This window comes from Hippocampus comes, unplaced genomic scaffold (genome assembly GCF_001891065.2).
Source record: "Hippocampus comes isolate QL1 unplaced genomic scaffold, H_comes_QL1_v1.1 scaffold89, whole genome shotgun sequence".
Taxonomy (NCBI): domain Eukaryota; kingdom Metazoa; phylum Chordata; class Actinopteri; order Syngnathiformes; family Syngnathidae; genus Hippocampus; species Hippocampus comes.
The window spans coordinates 495,078-515,497 of record NW_017806077.1 but is presented as its reverse complement, the minus strand read 5'-3'; the positions used below and the strand labels follow the sequence as shown (position 1 = coordinate 515,497).

Sequence of the window (20,420 nt, the reverse complement as noted above, 5' to 3'; positions counted from 1 at the left end):
TTGCTTGGCTTTTTTTACGGCCGTCTTTTAGCGGTTTGCAAAGAGTCTGAGTCATTAGTCACTCTAAAAAGCCGAGGCGAGCGGACATCTTAATACGCTCAAAGTGGAGGCCAGACGCCGACCTCGAGAGAAAGGAGAGGCATCGTGCACGCCTGTTGGGAAAACGACAGCGAGTCAACAACATGGTGCACGAGGCAGACACTTACTATAAATCTGCAAAGGATGAAAAAGGCCATAACAACAACAAATGCCGAAGTCGTAGTTACCATCAGCAAAAGTCAGGATGAATGGACTACCGGGATGAAGCGCACTCGTGAAGAAGAAGAAGAAGCGATATTTATCCATTTGTTTTAAACAATAGCCTTGGACTTTTTATCGCCAAAAAAAAAAATAAAAAAGACTTCATTCTCAATGTCATCAATGCCGGTCCATGACACATACACACAATTAGTAATGGCTTTTTTTTTTTTTAACCAATCAGATTTCAAATTCACCAAAGAGGCCTGCCAGCTGTCGTAAAGCGTGATGTCATTATTTTTCCCTCCTCGGATTGGTTGAACTAATTGGTCTTCCAATATGCATGAAAGCTTGACACCTGGAGGAGGACGAATATCAGACACGAGTCACACAAAAAAACAAAAAAAATTAAATTGCAAGGTGGACTTTTCCAGAAAAACTGGACTTGGAGGCTGCCCTGTTTCAGTTTTTAAAAAAAAGGATTTATTTGGCACTTTGAGGACAGCATGTATGAGTGCGCAAACTAGCTTACAGGCAGCAGCAAGGAAAGGACATGGATTTTGTCTCAAAATAATCAACATTTCTGGTGAGTAAAAAATGTTCTATTTAAAGTTTTTATTTTTTTGTCAGGTTATTGGGTGAATATTGATTGTGAACTGTTCCAAATGGTATTGTAGTGGAGAACTTTGGAGATGGAGCGTTAACTATGTATCTTGCTCATGTAAGAATGGCATTTATCCCACAGATGTGAAATCTCTCTCTCTCTCTCTCTCTCTCTCTCTCGCTGGCCTTTCCATTGATTTTAGTGGGAAAAGAGAAATGAATTAAATGTGTATCTGAAAGCACCGCTGTACATGGAACTACGTATCTCGCATGCCTCCGCTGATTGCTTCCACCTGACTTCAAATGTGGTCGTGGACACACCTTACAAAATGGCTCCCTGTCAGGGTGTCACTTGTGCAATTATCCCTTCGTGCGTCCGGCGGCGCGTTTGTGTAAAAGATGTCAAGGGGGAGGAGGGAGGAAGCGTGTGATGAAGTCGCCAAGGAGAGCAGATGGTCAGGAGGAGCGAAGAAGCGTGACTGGCGTTTTGCAGCGGAGGCGCTGAAGAGTTGTGACAGCTTCATTTTGGAGCCAAGTAGCGTGGCCTTTTTGTTAGCGCAGAGCGCAAACCCCACTGAGTCCACCGTGCCACTGATTTTAGTTCTCTCGGGGCTTCTCAAACTTTTTTTTTTTTAAACAGGGGAGAAAATGTTCCCATTTCAGGTCAATCCAAATGCAGTGTCAATTAAAAAATCGTTTGGAACATAAAAAGACCAAAGCCAGCAGAGGATTTCTTTAAAAAGAAAAAAAAAAAAGAATATCGTAACACTGCTCATTGACCTGCAACATAAGGGGAGTGTTTTCAACCTAATCAGCCTCTTGGCATGTTGTTCCGCTTCAGCCTTTTAACTCCAACCTCCCTTAGGAACCATCAATGCTTTCAATACAGTTAACCCCTTGAACCTGGCACGAGAGCGAGACACACACACACACACACACACACACACTCATCGTACAGCTCGCTTATGATTCACAGCAGTGGCGTGCGGTCGCGATGGTACAGATTGAATCCCGCGAGGCCCTGAAGGGCAATTCTTCATCACTTTATTAGATCGGTGAGAGCAGATAAGTCTCATGCGGCTGACACACGACCACAAAAGAGAAGAAACATCCAATGTTACGTGTGAAATGATGTATATTAGTTTTCACCGATGCATACATTTCAGCCACCCGTGATTGCACTGTTTTTTAAAAATTATTTTTAACTAACCATGGCACCAACTCGTGATTATATATGTACAATTGGCCACTTGTTGCTAGGCAGAATTCAAGTAGGAAAATGAATCATGTGCTCGTAATGCTTTCCTCTGCCTTTTCTTTTGAAAAACACACTAAAATGCCCCCCCCCCCTCCCCACAATAAAATGGGATTTTCTTCCTGTTTCACATTTTGTTATAAAATGAACAGAAAAATGATTCTAGGGATCCGAAGTTAATAGCAGCCCGATGGCCCCGGAGTCACCAGGTGACTGTTTCGGAACACCTGAAGTTTACTTATGCAGCCCTAACTGGACCACGAGTAATTTCTGGGGGCCTGCCCGAGTAATTGATCGACTGTTCTTACTTTAATGTATTCTTACCATTTACAGCATTTGCAGACAGTAAAAAAATGGTCTCATTCCACCGGTATTACCCGATAGGGCACAGATGTCAAAGTCAAGGCCTGGGGGCCAGATCCGGCCCCCTACGTCATTATATGTGGCCCGCGGGAGCAAATCATGTGTGTCACCTGTCATGATTCTTGCTGAAATCTGTACCGAAATGTCAAATTGTTATGGGTAATAAATAACGTTGAGATTTTGCACCGGCCCTCCGAGGGAAGCCGTAACTCCGAAGTGGCCCGCGACAAAAAATGAGTTTGACATCCCTTCAATAGGGCTATCCTGTTTATTTATAGGGGTGTGTGTGTGTGTGTTTGTGTGTGTGTGTGTGTGTGTGTGTATATATATATATATATAGACAGTTCTCTAAATTTATTTTGCCATTAAAAAGACACACATTTATGGCATGGAACCGTTTCAAGATGTGGGAATCTTGATTCACACAGAACTGGAAATCTAACATAATTTTTATTCGACACAAGGCAGATTTGTAGACTCTTTACCAAATTTTCATGTAAGTGTATATTTGTGCACTCATCAATTTTTGAGGGCGAAACAGTGACATTTTGGGGTGTTTTTATTGTTGTCAGCCATCAAAAAAATGGGTCTTTTTGATCGAGTTTCAAAGGGTTAAGAGAGCCAACCTAATTTGTTGCGGACCCTCAGATTTACGGCTCGCCAACCCCAATTTGAGAACCCCCGAGTGGGCGTGGCTTTGTCTCCTCCCCGTCATCCAATCAACGAGCAGCACGGGAGCCGCGGGTTGCACGTGCACGCTGCCGATCAGCAGTCAGCGTCGTCCTGCTCCAGAAGCGGACCAGCTGCCCCCCCCTCCCCAATCCTCAGCCACCTCCCTCCTTCCTCTTCCTCCTCTGGAGCATCATCATCGTCTTTGCCACTCAGAGTTCATCCATGTAAAAGTCTGCGCATCCCCCGTCTGGATAAGTGAACCCCCCCCACCCCCTCCCCTTCTTCGTTCCCCACGCGTGGAGCGCCGAGTCACGACAAGGCAGCGTAACACTTGAGAAGTGAAGATGATGATGATGGGCCAGCGGCAGTTGCTCTTCCTCCTCTCCAGTCTGGCCGCGAGCATTTTTGGAGGTGAGTGCATGCGGGGAGGCTGCAGCTGCTGCAAAACCGGGGTGTGGTGTGCGTGGGGACCCCCCAGGCAAGACAAAAAAAAAACAGCACGGCTGTTCCGATTCTCCATCATCTGTATTGCGTGCGTTGGAGTGCGTGGAAGTTGCGCCGTGCGCGCGCGTGCGTGCTCCCGGTGAAAACACTGCGGCGACACAAGTTTGTGTGTTGGCAGGAGGGCAGAAGTTGTGTGTTTGTGTTTCGGGGATTCAATTGCGCTGTTTTGACCGCAGCAGTCACCTCTAGCTCAGGTGTGTGCGCGCGCGCGGGTGTGTGCGTGTTGCACGGGTAACACGCGCCTTTGGCATATTTGATTGGGGTTTGTGTGGCAAGTTCGAGTGTGCAGCAATCAGATGTGCCGCTCCTGGAACGCGTGTGGTTGTGTAATCAGGTGCCCCCCTTCCTCAATACCAAAAGTCTCCAAAAACGTCCCGGATATCGCCCCACCCTTTCGTAGTATAGATCGTCTCGTGCACGCGTAGCCGCCGCCGCCCCTGTATAACCGCTAACCGTGCGCGTGCACGTAACAAGTCTGAGGCGCGTGAATGAGTCGCTCCCTCCTTCGATTGATGAAAAAACAAACAACAAAAAAAACAATTCCAATGTGTCACACGTCACCCTTTAATCAACAACATTTGCAACCATTTTTTAAAACCCCTGAATGTTGTAACTTTAAACATGTATGCTACATTTTAAAATGTTCATCAAATTCAATGTACTTGCATTTTCATAATCACATCATATGTGTGACTGTAACAATATTATTCAATATGTGATTCATCTTTTAAACCATACTTAAAAGGCATAATTGATGAATGAGGCGTTCCTAACTGTGTTGATTTGTATGGAAGTGACTGTTGATGAATCACATCTGAGGGTGATTAAACAGAGCGCACCGGTTGTCGGCAACCAACGGGGGTGCTGTGGATGCACAAAACTCGTTTGCTGTCTCGTGAAGTCCAGCAAAGTCCTTGTACGGTGGTCTTGACCAAATGAGATTTTTGTTCTGGTTTCGGGAGCAAAGCGGGGTGTTGCTTTCCTCATTGGTGCCCTCGCTGAAGATGGCCTCCCATCCAGCTGTGGCCCGATGACACTTCCAAGCGCTGACCGCCCGCTTTGCTTCTTGGAGAGTTGCCCACGTTTGATGTTCCGACCCGCTGGGATGTTTTGCAAAACTCTTTTATGATTGGGGCCCATCTCAAATGATTCGTTTGTGGTGGCACTGGAAAAAAAAAAAGTTTGGATGAATGGATGGAACAGCCTTTTTTTCTAGCTATTTTGGTCTGTCATGAAAGCTGTTATCAACTTAGAATGAGTCAAGGGTGCCCCCTCCCACCCCTTGAAAGAAGAAAAAAACGGCCATTTAAAATTTTAAGTGCTTTCCATATTCAAAAACGGCAAATTTGAGGACATTTTCATGAAAATTGACATTTGGATGGAGTCACTGTCCTGACCAATCAAAATTTGCTTGTAAGCACCGCCCGGAGTAAAAAAAAAACAAAAAAACAAAAACAGCCCCCAGAGCCTTTTGAGCTGGTCAATGTGAAATTTGGCACTCATGTCATTCATGAGTTGAACTAAAACTATGGGCGAAAAGACAGGAAGTCAAGCATTTTGACTCCTCGAGAGATGTTGTCTGATATTATTTATTTTTTTAGTTTGTGACTTTAAGCGTATATGGCTTTAAAAGGCCGGCCCTGTGCTGGTAAAGGTCAAGCGAGGCTGTTTGTGGTGCTTTTGGAATAAACCTCAAGTTGTTGTTTTTTTGAGGCATTTGAGCATTTTGATGGAATTTTGAAGCCTCAACCGGGTCAAACCGAAATCTGAATCATGTGTAATCTGCCATCTGCTGAACACATGAGGTATTTTCTACGGGAGTGCGCGCAGTGGACATTTCGATCAAAAGCACCCCGCCCAAAGTGTTGCATAAAGATTCAGTAACAAGATTAAAAGGTCCATTTGTGGCGTGTTTCATTTCTGCCGTATTGATTAAGGGGCAAACATGCTGATTCTCACGTCGTCCATTTTGTGCCGGCAGAAGCCTTTAGGAGTTCTGCTGCCGCACGTTTTATTGATTACGGCTTTGTTTGCATCTCGACATGTACTCATGTGACGCACATACTGTGAGGGAGGCCAAAATGATATCTCGTGTCTTCTAACCGCAAACATGAAATTACAGGTCAAGGTGAAAGAGAACCCCCGTGGGTTGAATTACGCCTTCATCCTTGTTTGATTGAACTATCATTTCTGGTCGGAAAAAAAGCAGGACCAAAAAAGTTAAATAAGAGTTGCCTTCATATTTTGGTTCCACATAATTTCTCTCTTCTCAAAATCAAATTATGTTGTTAATTTGCTACATTTGAGTGCCATAGGTCCTGACATGCACAATATATGAGCTAAGAATATTACATGAAATTGCGGTCTTATCCAAAAGTTGATCAATCTACAGTATATATCTGGTCGAGAAGTCTGCAGTAATATTAGTCGGTTTCAACGGAGGATAAAGAATATATACCCCTGAGAATTGTTACGTTTGTCTACCTGTGCCGCTGCACCGTTTGTGTTCCAATCTGCATTGCTTCGATTGCAACTACTGCAACACCAATGCTGGTTTTGTTAGCCCTTCCATGGCGTTTTGCAGTGTGAACACATAGGCCTACTATGCTACTGACTTTTAACATTGGCCATGACGGTGGTACTTGGAGCGAAAGGAGTAAAAAGTTTGAGATTTGGATTGTTTGCTCGGAAGGCAAGACTTTGATTTTCCCCTTGTCCTCCACGGCCTCGTTTTTGTCACAGCTCTCATTGAAGAATGCAGAACCTGTCAAAAAAAAAAAGTCTTGGAGGTTTCGTGCTCCACTGAGTGCTATTCTGCTCTAAACTGCTTTCTTCTATATTTGCAGTATTGCTTTGCCACCTACGCAGAGCAATTTTTCATTGGGAGCGCATACAGCGGGGTGGCACTTTTCTACGCCACTTGATGGCTGAGAAAATGCACTTGTGTTTCATCTGACTCCGTGTGCGTGTTTGTATAGAAAATGTCTGTCAAATGAACTTGAGGGCAAAGCCGAGTGAAGCTCGGAGCTGTCACCTGTATCAGGCTCGCACACACAGTGAGTGCCTCCCTATTCTTGTAGCTGCCCGTTCACCTGCCAGTTTTGTGATGAAATTTGGTGGACATGTCGAGCATGAGTAGACAAAAAAAGTCTGAAGAAGCCCTGGCCAAAAAGACAGGAAGTTCACCATTTTGGGGGAAATGTCATCCTTTTTTGGACATGAAGAATTTGGGGAAAATCCAGCTCCCAAAGCCAGTTTCACTTCACAGCATGAAATTTGGTGGTCATGTCGATTACAAGAAGAGTCACAAAAAAAGTCTGAACAAGTCATACCTAAAAACACATAGCAAGTCCAGCATTTTGCGCTGAAATGTCCATTTTAGCATCAATTTGGCCATTTCCAGGGACGTCTTGAGTAGCAGAGAGTAGACCCGCAAAAAAGACTCAAGGATCCCCACCTAAAGACATTCACAGTCCACAATTTTGGTTTGAAGGGGCCCATCTTAGGGAAATGTTGGCCATTTCAAGGAGTCTCTCACTGAAAAGTGCCAGAGATTCCTGAATTGGAACCGCATACATTAGACAGATGACTAATTGCAAAGGTTTTTAGTTTCATTGGCGTGGGAGTAGAATCCCCCCCCCCCCCAAAAAAAGTCTCACGAGCCCATGACCATAAAGACAGGATGTCTGCCATTTTCATCTGACTCTGCAATCTTGTCTCATTTAGTCCATTTCCAGGGGTCCTTCAACACCCCTTCCGTGTGTTGTGGGAGCTGCAGAAATGTCCCCTTCGGTTTTCAGTGTTGCTCCTAAACCGAAGCTTGTGACGCTTCTTTTGGTGCCGTTTTGCGGCGTTGACCTTTCCCGGGCTCTTTTGGCTCTCAACCCTGCTCAAGTGGGCTTTGTGCCCAATTACGGATAAGCCTGCAAATTTCCTTTTGCCACGGCGATCAGCTCATTTTTCTGACGCTTAGCCACTCGACTCAATTTCGAGCATGGGTCCTTGAGACTTTTTTGTGTGTTTGAGGATTTTCCACCCAATGTCGCATTGATTGGTAAAACTGGTCTTGGGGCCAATTATTATTAGTAGTAGTAGTATTATTATTATGGTTATTATTAGTAGTTTGTCCAAGATACGTGCTTGTAATCAAGGCTCATTTGAGTGTGGAGTTGGTCCAAGTATGAATCCTGAAATGCGCCCAAAATGGCTTCTCCAAACAAAAAAAGTGAGACTTCTGTTTTATTTTCATGACATGGTTCCTTTAGACTATTTCATGCTTCCTACTACGGCGGGCTTCCCCCACCCAATTTCCACTTGTTTGCTGAAAATATTTGTTCTAACTTTCCAGGGGGGCGCCAAGGGTGAAATAACATTTTTGGGAGAAGCTAATCAATGACTTCGTTTCAGGAGCAAGTTTGTAATTTTCAAGAGTTTTTTTTTTTGCAATGTAATCCCACGTCGGTTATCAACTATTTTAGTAATTGACTAACCTACAGAAAATTCTATTGAATAAGCAAATCTTTGGACAAAATATATTTTTGCTTGGTTGAAGAGCAATTCTGAATATACGTGTATTTCAATTTTTTAAATTCACATTGCTCAGAGCAAGAGACAATCTTCCTCGTCTTTCAAGGCTTGCCATATTAGAGATTGACGCACGTTAGGATGGCGAATGCAGGCGTGTGAATTTTGCAAAGCAAGGTGGGAGATAAAAGCCCAGAATCGCATGTCCTCATAAAGAGGGATCAGCCGTGGTCCGTACGGCAGCTGCATACCGATGGAGGAGTGGGGGGGAGGGGGGGTGAAGAGGAACGAGAGGAGAAGATGGAGCCTCAGAGGCGGCAAGGAAAAAAAAAAAGATGACAACCCTTTGACAGAGAAAAAAAATGATGTGAAGCAGGACGGTCATCCAAAATATTAATATTCCTTCATATACTACTTAGGGCTGCAAAAAAAAAAAAAAAAATCCTGACGTGTTCATTTTATTCCCCCCCCCCAAAAAAAAAAATTAGCAATATACAGTGAAATGGACACATCTTCACAAAATTGTAGGGTTGAATTTTGAATGCGGTGATGTAGTACAGCTCCTATGATGTGTAAAAAAAAGTTAGTCACAGTCGGAAGCAAAATGCACAAACAGAAAGCAAAAGCTCGGCACGCGACTTGCTCCGGGCGGCTTGTGGGGGGGCGTGCTGGTGGGGATCATCTTTCGAGGCAAGCATTGCCCCCGCTGCTGCTCGCTCAGCCTTCTCGCTATGTGCAACGTTTGGAACGGCGTATTTCTGACGTAAAGTTTTAATCTCGGATTGGGCGATATGTCGTCACTCTCCAAAGGGAAAGCATTTGAAGCAATACAGTACTGTGGATTTTTTTTCCCCCCCCAAACACATTTTCCCCCACATTCAAGGATAGCACAAAACTGCTGAACAGCAAACCAATTACAAGGACTAATTTTGAGGACCCCCCCCAACAAATATGAATTTTATTGGGGTTCTTTGGACTAAGCATGTTATAGGGCACTATAAAACCAAATGTAAGTGCAAGCTATATTAAGGTCCCCCAACCCCTATTTACTCCCAGTTTCTCCAGGGGAAACCTATATTGAATGTTTTTTGGTGTTTATCAGTTATATAATTCCACCTAGGGACCTCCAAGATGAACAGCAAAGTACCCAAACAATTGTGATCATTTTATTTATTTATGTATACATTTCAAAACACCCAAAGTCCCTCTGTTCTTCACTGGGAACAGAAAAACCATTGAGACCGAGAAGTGCCCACTTTGGGCTGACCCACCTGCTACCTTTTTTTTTTTTTTTTTTTTTTTTTTCTCTCTCCCTTTTCCCGGGCAAACATAATTACGCATTCAGTCGCCGATGTGCTGTGCTCCAGGTGACCTTAACCACCAGAGCAGTAGCAAGCCCCCACATAATGACCACTCTCAACCTCGGGGGCCGCCATCACCGCGCCATAAATACACAGCGCCGCGGCGGGAAGCTGCCGGCTTTTTACAAATGGACACGCCGCACTCGCTGGAGGCTTTTGTGTCTTCGGCCGCCGCGGCGAGAGAAAAAGAGACGATAAAAAGCAAAATTGTCGAAAAAGGTTCATTGAAGGCCGCCTTTTTGTTCGAGCTGCCGTCCACTCGCAGCAGCCGGGTGGCAAGACGTCCGCCGAGAAATTTCTCAAAGTCCTGACCTGAAAAAGAGAGTCCACATGACCTCAGCTGAGGTTGTCGCAAATGGTTTGACTTGGTGTAATTGCCGATGGGAGGCGGGTCAAAGTGAGAGGGCTGATGTAACCAATGACGATTCTTGTCAATTTTCCAGTGCACCTGGTTTGTGTTGCAAGATGTTTCTGATAGTTTGAGAACATTTCACGGTGGTGTAAAAAAAAAAAAAAAAAATGCTGTATTATGGCCACACCGCAAGATAAAGAAAATCATTTTCCATAAAAAATCTTTAAAAAAAAGAAGGCGTGTATTTTCAGGATAAAATTTTAAAAAAATTTGTTGGACTGTTGTATGTTTTTAATAAAATACATAAATATTTTATATGTAGATAAAAAGCGTATTTTTTTTTTAATTAAAGAAAAAGTGATGCCATGTACAGTGTTTTAAAGATGGACAACATAGGCCATGGTATATTCTCAATATACAGAATATATTTTCAAGAAAAAAAAAAATTGCATTTTTGAGATGAATTTTAAGATGAAGTGCCATTTTTTTCCCCAAGAAAAAGATGTATTTGCTAGATAAAAAGCTGTGTTTTTGAAAAGTTCACTTCCCCTCTCAGGGATGCTATGTAATCTTCCTGCGAGTTGTTGACTTATTTTCCACTTCATCACAGTTGAGAATGTTGAAATTTGTATGGAAATAGTTCCGAAGTACAGTATCTGCTCTGTGCTATTTAAAGCTCGCATATAGGCACTCTATGCAAATGCCACATGTGCTAGTGTGAACAGGATGATAAGGGCAGGTCTAAATTGGCTTTGTGCGACGTGTCCGACGCTAAAAAGGGCTTATGTGATTAGCTGCGTTGCTGCAATTTTTTTTTTTCCCTACTGCCTTCATGCCTCCAAATAAACATCAAACTAAATATGTACCAAATTGATTCATCTGCCGCTCGCCGACATACAGTTCACCTCTCGTGGCTAAAAGGTGGCAAATTTCAGGAGCAAAGTAAGCCAACGTTATAAAAATTGCTGCAGCACCTTTGCACTTTAGTTCAGTTCAAATAAATGTAACCTCGAGAAATATATACCAAGACTGAAGACAGCAATATTTTTCTTTTGTAAATACGATTGTGACCCTCAAGTTATGGCTTGCGGACCCCTGGTGGCCCAAGGACCCCAATTTGAGAAGCTCTAAATGACACATTACAACCAAGTGCAGTGTGTGTAAAGTCATACTTGGAATCACATCTGCCTCCGCGTTCCACTTGCGGATATTTTAATGAGACTTTTTTTTTTTTTTTTGGTGCCAGTGGCAAGATGAAATAAGACTTTTTATTCTTAGCTCCTCAAAGTCTTTGTTATGAGAGACTGACACACTCCGCGGGGGATTTTGCACATTCCCGTCTTCGCACTTGCAGTAGTGGACTGTCATTTGGTCACCAGACAGAAATGAAAAGGGTAGAAAAAGTTCACGGTGGACTTCGACACATTCGACAAACAAGCCTAGCGGATTATGTCATGTCCTGAACTGGAGGACATTTAATCCAAAATCTGATTTGTCTTTTTTGCCCCAAAATTAAAACCACAAGACACTTAAACTTTCACAGTGCAGCAGAGTGTGGCATATCTTAGCATAGTGTGAAGTGAAGTACAACTTTATTCACGAGGTATAGCATAATTAGCATAGCGTGTGAAACACATAACTTGAAACATGTATGGCATTGCAACCACGTAACCTAGCATCGCATAGCTAGCCTATAGTATCACGACAGAATCACCTGTAATTTAATGGAAAATAAAAGGTAGCATAGCAACATAACTTAGCATAACATAACAATACATGTACAGGAGCACAGAAATATAGCTTACAAACATTTAGCATAGCCATGTTAACATGTAGCATATCACAGCATAGTAACAAAGCAAATCATAAAAGTACCATCAATGTTCATAAAATAGCATAACCAAACGAAATGTATCCTCTTACAACCTAGCGGAGTATGGCATGTATGATAGCATAACATAACATATAGCGTAGCAACATAACAGCATCGCATAATTATATTTCTTGACTGACGTATTTAATTATTGTTCGCATTACGATGAATTGTTGTTATTGCAGCATTATGTCTGTTTTGAGAGTTTCCATTTTAGCATGAATGTGCTAAGGTCAATTATTGGCGCTGAGTGCTCCTGAACGCAACGACAATGATCCTTCCTTGCCCACTCCCGATATGCCGTGCCATTATGGAAACTTTTTCTTTTTGTGGCTGTATTATCATCATTATGCCGAATTAATGGTAACCATGGAAACGGCTGCCGGAGCGCCCAACCGGCATGTCAAAACGCACTCACACATGTACAATGGATCCCCGTAATTGGGTCTATCCTCGAACATTCTGGCACCGTCCGAGAGAGGGAAAAGAGTGCTAACATATTATAGTTCAATTAGGAGAAGCTAGCTAGCGTTTCCTATTAAACGTCTGAAGGCACCGAGCCCATCAGTGGTGTAATGAATACACTACACATGGCGTTTATAGAGATGTACGTTGGGAAATGGTGCTTATTGGATTGGAAATCCGCAAGTAAATGACATGTCCTTAGTAAAAAAAATTGGTACCAAAATAATCTAAACGTGTTAATCCAATTCCAATGTCATCGGATGTCACATGCTCTATTAAATTTCCAGGATTCTTCAAAATCAAGTCGAATGATCAATCGAGCAGCATTAGTGTTCTTTTTTTGTCTTTTTTTTAATGAGCTGCTTAAGTTTTTTTTTTTGACGTTGATCCAATTGTTTATGTTAACAGTTATTCCAAGGGAGAACGCAAGGGATGCGAAGCATTAGCGAACCAGAAACGTATTTCCACCGTGAAACGAGGCAATCCCTTCATCATCTCCCGCTTCTTGGCGTTTCCATCCCGATCGCATCAAGCACGTAGCTCCTTCTCCGCATCAAGACGGCATACTGACAGACAGGATTTGTTTTCCTAATCCCTTGGCAGGTGATCACGTTTTCCTCGCTTCCGTTCTCAATACCAGCGACTTAAAAAGACGATTTATTTGGAAGCGCCCCCATGATTTTTTTTTTCTTTTAATAAACAAACTCATCTATTGTGTGCATTTTCCCTTTTGTTTTTTTTGGTTTTTTTACACGCAGTGCTGTCACCTGGGATTTTTGTCATCCAAGGATTTTTTTTGAAGTTATTCCCCCATTCGGGAGCAAATGCTGACAGGTGAACGTGAACGCCGACTTTGGTTTAATCACAAATGTGCACTTTGACATGGAGAAATTTTGACAAAGTGGAAAACTTTATAGGAAACTCGATTAAAACTTTACGATTTGACACTTTGAATTAGAAATTTGATATTGTTTTGCCGTTGGTCCAGGATATCAGCAGGTGTATAACTACTTGCTGTTTTTTTTTTTTTAAAGATGCTCAACACAAATTTGGTTGTATTCTTTCTTAGACTTTTTTTTAAGAGAAAGATAAATCAAAAATGTTTTTCAATAACATTTTAAAACAAGTCGTTTTTCCTTGACATACAATATTCAACTATAAATGTTGTCAGGGCACAACTCAACATTCATGTTCCATCGTTTATAAATATAAACATGAAATATGGGGACCTCCTGCAGTCCCACAATCTGGTGGGACATTCTCTTTAAACTTGAATCCATACGGCGCTACAATCCTTTTTTTTTGTTTTGTTTGATGTCGTGTTTACTGAGGCTTGAGGACATTCTGTATTCTGCTGTATTTAGGATAGCACGCAGATGTGAAAATGAAGAAGTGGTAGAAGGCAACCAAAACAGCAAATCTACTCTCACACAACCTCTCTTGTTATGATGATCGTTGTTGTTGTTGTTGCTTCTTTGCAGTCGACTACTTCTCTCTGGTCTGAAATGTCAACGTCTCAATTAGTTTCATTTTTGGGCTCGTTTAGAAAGCCTCTGAGAGTTTTTCATCAGTATTATTATTTTTTGCATCATCTGTGACATTCAAAAGGTAAATGGCAAGACGATAAAAGTAGGCCATTGTGCATTGATCTCCTCCCTGATTTACCGTAAGTTCGTAAACACACCGACTCTTATCAATTGAATTAATTGCACATTGTCTCACTGGTTGGCATCTTGGAGTAACGGGCAGGATGAAATAAAGATAAAATGTACTTTAACTGATTAAGTGGTTCGATAAGAACGGCAAATCATCAGTTTGTTGAATTTTGTACAAAAAGTAATGTAGTGTAGTTTTAAAAATGAGATTCAAAGAATACATCTGACCACATCTAGCTCGCTATCAACCAAGCTAGCCAGCCAGCTATCTAGCTATCAGCTAGTTTGCCATTCGGGACTTTTAGCGTACTCCAGCTTGCTGTCCTGCTAGCTAGCTTTAAATAATGAAAGTATGTCTATCTTTTGTTCATTTGCCAACTTATCTGTAAGCTGGCAAGGCTTAGCTTAGACTATATTGCCATTATTTTTGATATTTTTTTTTTTGACCGACAAAATGTTCTCGTAAAAACAAACAAACAAAAAAAACAACAACAACAAAACTTACTCAAACATCTGCAGTGAGAGTACACAAGGTCATGCTGCACTGCATCTCCAATTATCCTGCCATCATACCAAGGTGCATATTTATTTTGGGAAACGGCTACCAAGAGTGTTTTTTGGTTTGTTTGTTTTTTTGTTTTTTTCCTCCGGCGATACAAGAAACAATGTCGTGCACTCCTGCCGGCTGGAAGTTAAAGTCCAAACTCTCTCAAGAGTGCTGAGTCATAAATGGCAAACGCTGCAAGCCGCCCACTTGCACAAATGTGTTCAATGAGAAGCAACCTGGAGACTCGCTCTCTGCATCCAAAAAGACCCAACGTTAAACATTTTAAAAATGGATACAAATTGATATGGATCCAAATGTTGTCAGGTTTGCTGGTAATTGCCGCATGACTTCATATATCAGTAGATAATAATTTGAAGGGGGATTCTAACTCTACATCAATGAATTGACCTGATGATGAACAGAGGAGAAAGCGCATCAACAATAGCGTGATTTCAAAAGCAAGGCGCCCTGACAGAAAATAGGAAAGGGTGTGAAATTTTGCTTCACACTTTGAATGGGAAAAATTGGACTGTAAACATCAGAAGCCAGTCTAATCGTGAAAATTTGAATTTTAAGGATCGTGTGAAGTGAATTGAAAGATTAGTTTCTGAATACATAACAGTAAACAATCTGTCTGTTTTTGGTTATGGATTTCTTGGATGTTTTTTTTCCCAACAATTTTACAACATTTTGTTGTGTCTGGTGATTATTTTGGATATAATTCCACCGTCGGCCACTAGATGGCGAAACACCATTATTTTACACTTTAAATTTGAAAGGAAAACAGGAAGTAGGCCTATTTCAAGAGCAGCCTACATTTTACTCTCGAGTATTCAACATCAAATCCTCAGTAATCCTGCTTTTTACACCTACACCACATTTACGATCAAGAATTGTGATATTACAATGAGCAGCTGCAAGCATATTTATTCGATCCAGTTTTTTCTTTTCTCCGTTTCTGTCTGATTTGCAAGTTGGAGAAGTAAAAAGAAAGTACTAGTATGATGTAGCCAATGAACAAATGAGCAGCTAAACAGCCACCGGATGGGCAGCCATGACTTGGCGTTATCTTCCCAAGGTTGGAGCTATTTTGACAAAAGTTCCTCGCCCTCGCTTTGTGTGACAGGATCTCCAAAGAAATGCGGCCGAAATGGAGCCTTTTGCGCAAGGTCCGCCCCCAAACACGGCCGACACCATTCGAATCATTTCACCTACCGCCCGAGCGATCATGTGTAAAGAAGGGACATGCGAGCGTAAACGGTTTCGCCGCGAAGAACCAGCCGTGCAGCAAAGCGGCACACAATGGTGCTTTCGACGACGATTGAAAGATGTCAATCACACTTGTGATTTAAGGTCACAGACAATTCTTCTGGGACTAAACTGACAAGACTCGAGGACTCAATATCCCTTCAAACTGCTTTTTTTTTTTTAACCTCTTGGCAGCAATCCAAATGTTCACATTGTGACCTAATTTTCCAGACGCTCACCTGGCGAAGGCTGCATCGGGGACCCGATTTGTGGTCCTGGCTATTGGCTAACGGGCGTCTCATGTTGAAGACGTCGGCGCCTTGCGGGATCCCGCGCTGTCGGGTATCTGTCACAGTGCCATTTCAAAGAGCTTATCACAGAAGGAACATTTTCTGCTTCGCCGCTTATTTGAAGGGAGATTCTTTTGTGTGTCAGACACTTTTTCACACATGCGGCATTAATATGCGGCATAATACGATCAAATGTGTCGTAATTTAACGGAGAAATGTCTGGCATTGACTGAAAGCATTCAGTCGAGATGAATGCAAATTGGACTGAGTAACTTTTTAAAGGTTGTTGCTGATTTAATTTACCCCCCCTTTTAATTTCCCCCCCCCCCCCCCGCGCCTGCCCACCCGCACCCTCCACTTCTCAGTAAAAGTTCATTTCAGCATCGAGTGTGGGAAGCATTTGCAGTTGCAGATGTCTCGCGGTAGGAATGAATGTCAAACGCATTGACGGCAGATGGCACGCGCCCGGAGTAAACGTCGCCTAAAGGCGTCTGGGAATCGCTTGTGAAGGCAGTCGGGAAGGCGCTCGTGTTTGCATCATCTATTTCGTACTGTTGCATCTTTTTTTTTTTTTCATTTTTTGGGGGCGGGGTTCCCTCGTCAAATCAAATGTTCACTACTTTTTGCAGAAAGAAAAATCCGCATTTTCCATGGGGTAAATATCGTATTTTTGTTCCTCTATCTATGCCGGCGATGAGCAATCACGTGCATTTACGCCATATTGAAAAAATGTTTTGGTGAATTTAGTGGATTTTGTTACATCGAGTGGTTGCACAAAATAAAACCATTTCTAAGTCATCATAAAAATGGATCCAGAGGATTTTATTTTCGTGCAATCACTTGATGGAAATAAAATGGTTGAAATTCAATGCGCCGTTCTTTTGGGTGTACTAGACACATATTGTGACAATTTAGTAACTTTGGGAGGGGGGGGCGGGGAAATGTCATCTCATGCTGGGCTTAAACTTTGGATTTTCCCACTCTCACTCAGACTAAAAACTGAACATTTTAGCGTTTCCCTGGAGTCCCAGCGCTCTTCCGACATCTTAATCATTGCGTCGACGGCGGTCATCTCAGCCGCTTGCCATCAGTCTTTTCCTCGTCTCGGCCTTCTGACAATTGATCGCAAGTCTTTCAGTCTTTGCGGTGATGCGACGCAACCCAAGGGATGAGATGGGCCACTTAGCACTCGGCGACTGAGATGGCGGCACCGCGCGGACGACAGTCAAACTTTTTTCAGACTTTTCAGTTTTTAGTCTGAGACTGAAAATGATATCGTATAAACCCAGCATAAATCGTCGCAATCGACCACAAAAATAGGCGGCATGTTATGGCATCCACACTGGAGTTTTTGTTTGTTTGTTTTTTCTAATATTTAATCCGAGCCCATATGGCCCAGCCCTCGCTTCCAGTCGTACCTGCTCGTACTCTCCTCGCCGCGTGTTGATGGCGCGGCCAACAAGGTGTAAAGTCCAAAGTGACATATCAGCGAGGCGTTTTGTCAGGCTCCCTTTGCCGTTTGTCCACTTGGTGCGCCGCCAGGAGACGTGTAAATGAAATGTGCGCCGGCGTATGTAACGCGACGTGAGGGTGGAACAGCTTGCGGGCCAGAATGTCAGATGACGGCGCCACGGAGGGCCCGCTTTGTTGTCGGGCCAAAGCGGCGTGAGGTAGCGCCCGCCCGACACCGCCGGGACGTCATTGCGGATCCTCGGCCCATCTGTCTCGCAACGCGCCCCGCTGAAAAATTCACGTCGTCGGATGAGACGCGGCAATTACGAGCGGATGGCCGCCGGGGGCGGAGGGATTTAAAAAAAAAAAAAAAAGTGAGCCGGCGGCTGAGCATATTGCTGCCGTTTCAGGCGGGAAATGAAGTCCGACTATCGGTGCGACACTTCTTAGGAAGGTTGGGAGCGTGATGGAGCGATAGCCGCCCGTCTGTACTGTAATGTTTTGTCTAAAATGAACAGCGAATAGCCCAATCTAAGCACTAACTTTGCGGGAAGTATAAGACAGAAGGCTACACTCTTCATTGAGACATCTCACCTCCCTTCATCTTATCAGTGCGTCACTATTAATAGTCGTTCTTCATCGAGGATAAAGAATATACGACCGAGTACTATAACACTGACCGTCCACACTGTTGTGACACCATTTGCGTATTTTAAGGACACAAACTGCTGTGCGAACGTTGATGCGTTTTTACAGTCGATGTGCGCGATGGTACTCGCAGGCATATATTCTTTATCCTCCCGTAAGAATTCCACAGCAGCTCGCCGAATAATTTTTCGTAGTTGTGAAACTCTTCTTTGTGTCGGCGTGGCTGTATTATTCAGCCTCTTTGTGCTGCTGTCTGCGTTTGAGCTAGCGTGCGCGCCAATTCTCCTCCTGCCTTCCTCAGTGACAAACGTTTTCATTAAGGTGCCTGTCAGACGTCCGATTTTTCTCGTTTCTCCAAAAAATGCAAAAACAAATCATTCCCACCACCTATTGCATTCTTTTCATTCAATTTGAACCTCTCATGAATAACAGGACGCGCCAGAGTTTGTTGTCAAATGTCTGGGTTTTTGTGTGTGTGTGTGTGTGTGTGTGTGTGTGTGTGTGTGTGTGTGTGTGTGTGTGTGTGTGTGCGTGCGTGTGCGTGTGTGTGTTATTATTCACCGTGGCTGTGTTTCCTGCAATCTTATTAGCAAATAAGTCCCGGCAAAGTGTTTTGACAAATAATGTTTGTACCTAGTGTCTTGGCACATTCTCGGTGCTGACAAATGGGCTCAGATGATTATTTTCTGCCTGATAGGTTGTCAAAGTCCTGCCGCGTCCAGAGAAAACTTTCAAATTAAAGCTGACAAAATGTCAGCTCAGGTCTGTTTTTAGAAGCATCCAAATGGATGTTTTTAAACAGAGGCGCAATCGGAAATTTTTCAGCGGGGTGGCCGGGGTGACTCATCCAGTCATGTGCATGCATGTTAGCGCGCACTTCTGACTTCACAACAACCATCCGCAGTCAGGGTTTCATGAGCAAAAATGCACACGTACACCAACCTTGTCCAACACACCCACAAGACAAACAGCACAAAAATGAATTACCCATATTTATTATCCATTGTGGTGCTTTTTTGGTGTCTGGCCACCAGGGGGCAGTATGAGACATGCATGGTTAGTGTTCAGCGAGACATCGGGACTCCTCAGCATGGCACTAATATTAGTTGATCCTCGCTGAGGATAAAGAATGTGTGGCTTAGAGGGTTCTAGCACCGCAACATGCTTGCTATTTAGCCCTTGCACAAGGGTGTCAAACTCATTTTTGTCGCGGGCCACTTTGGAGTGACGTCTTCTCTCGGAGGGGCGTTATGAGAGTGAAAACACAAAAATGTTTGATCGTCTCAGAATCAAGTCTCGGTTGATGTGCTTCGAACACGATGCGGAGTGCTATTGCGCAATCCACCTCAAGCTTCCTCCCGATTCAATTTTGGCGCTTCCCTTTTGCTACGAAAACGACGAATTTTTTTTTTTTTTTCGTGACAAGGTAATGAACGGATTTTTTTTTTTGAGGGGGGGGGGGATATCCAGTTGCAACTTGACCATGGCCTTTTATCTTGTTTGTGTTTATTTTTTTAACTGAACAAAAACCCATTTGCTGCGCATTTACGGCACAATACGACTTTGGAGGCAGATGGTTTCATTTGTACGTGGGCCTTAACGCGCACGTCGGCCTCGCCGAGCGCCTTATTTGCATTTAAATGCATTTGACCTTGACACGGCGCGCGTGCGCCCGGCTCCCTTCTTTTGTGGCTTCACACCTTTTAATTGGATGATTATTTAGAGTTTTGGGCTGCAGCTTGCGTTATTGTACTTTTTTTTATTTGCCTGTGAGATTTGCGAAGAGTCTTTGTGATTTTTTTTTTTTTTTTCGTGACAAGGTAATGAACGGGATTTTTTTTTTTTTTTAATGGGGTTGGCAGTTGTGACTTGACCATGAGTCGGTTGTCACAGAGAGTCTCTTTGGCACAGTTTTTACGCCAGGTGCCCTTCCTGACATTGTTTTGATCCAGGTTTGAAAACGGCGCTGGAGGCGGCAATAAAATTTGCACGTGGATTGATGTTAAAGGTGTAGATGTTTCTTATTCGTGCATGCTGATCAAAATCAGCAAACTAAACGAACCATGAAATGGCTCACCATGATACTGCCACCTTGCTTAATTAAAATGTACAGAGTGACCGGAAATAATTCAAGAAGTCCACAGTGAGTTTAGTCATGCGAGTCATGTGCTATTTGCGTGCCATAGTGGATTTCAAAAGTCTACACACCCCTGTTCAAAAGTCAAGTTTGCGTTCAAAAAAAAAGTCTGGAAAAGCCTACCAGAACATTTTTATTTTATTTGTGACATTTTTTAAAAAAACTTTTTTTTCACACTTTCAATGGAGTTGTACTGGATCAAAGTTACATTGGTGGTAGAAAGGGTTTTGAAAT

General features: G+C 43.1%; 1 protein-coding gene across 3 annotated transcripts in view; it reads left to right on the top strand.

Moving 5' to 3' along the window:
• Positions 1–595: 595 nt before the first annotated feature.
• Positions 596–20,420, top strand: part of LOC109530795 (cell adhesion molecule 2-like) — a 98,820-nt gene continuing 78,995 nt past the window's right edge. For 2 of the 3 annotated variants that reach the window (XM_019894697.1, XM_019894695.1), the window contains exon 1: positions 3,209–3,541. In XM_019894697.1, the coding sequence (XP_019750256.1) occupies positions 3,475–3,541 (67 nt within the window). In that variant the 5' untranslated portion in view covers positions 3,209–3,474. Of the gene's footprint in view, positions 824–3,208; positions 3,542–20,420 lie in introns of those variants that run through there. The other variant, XM_019894696.1, reaches the window with a different exon arrangement.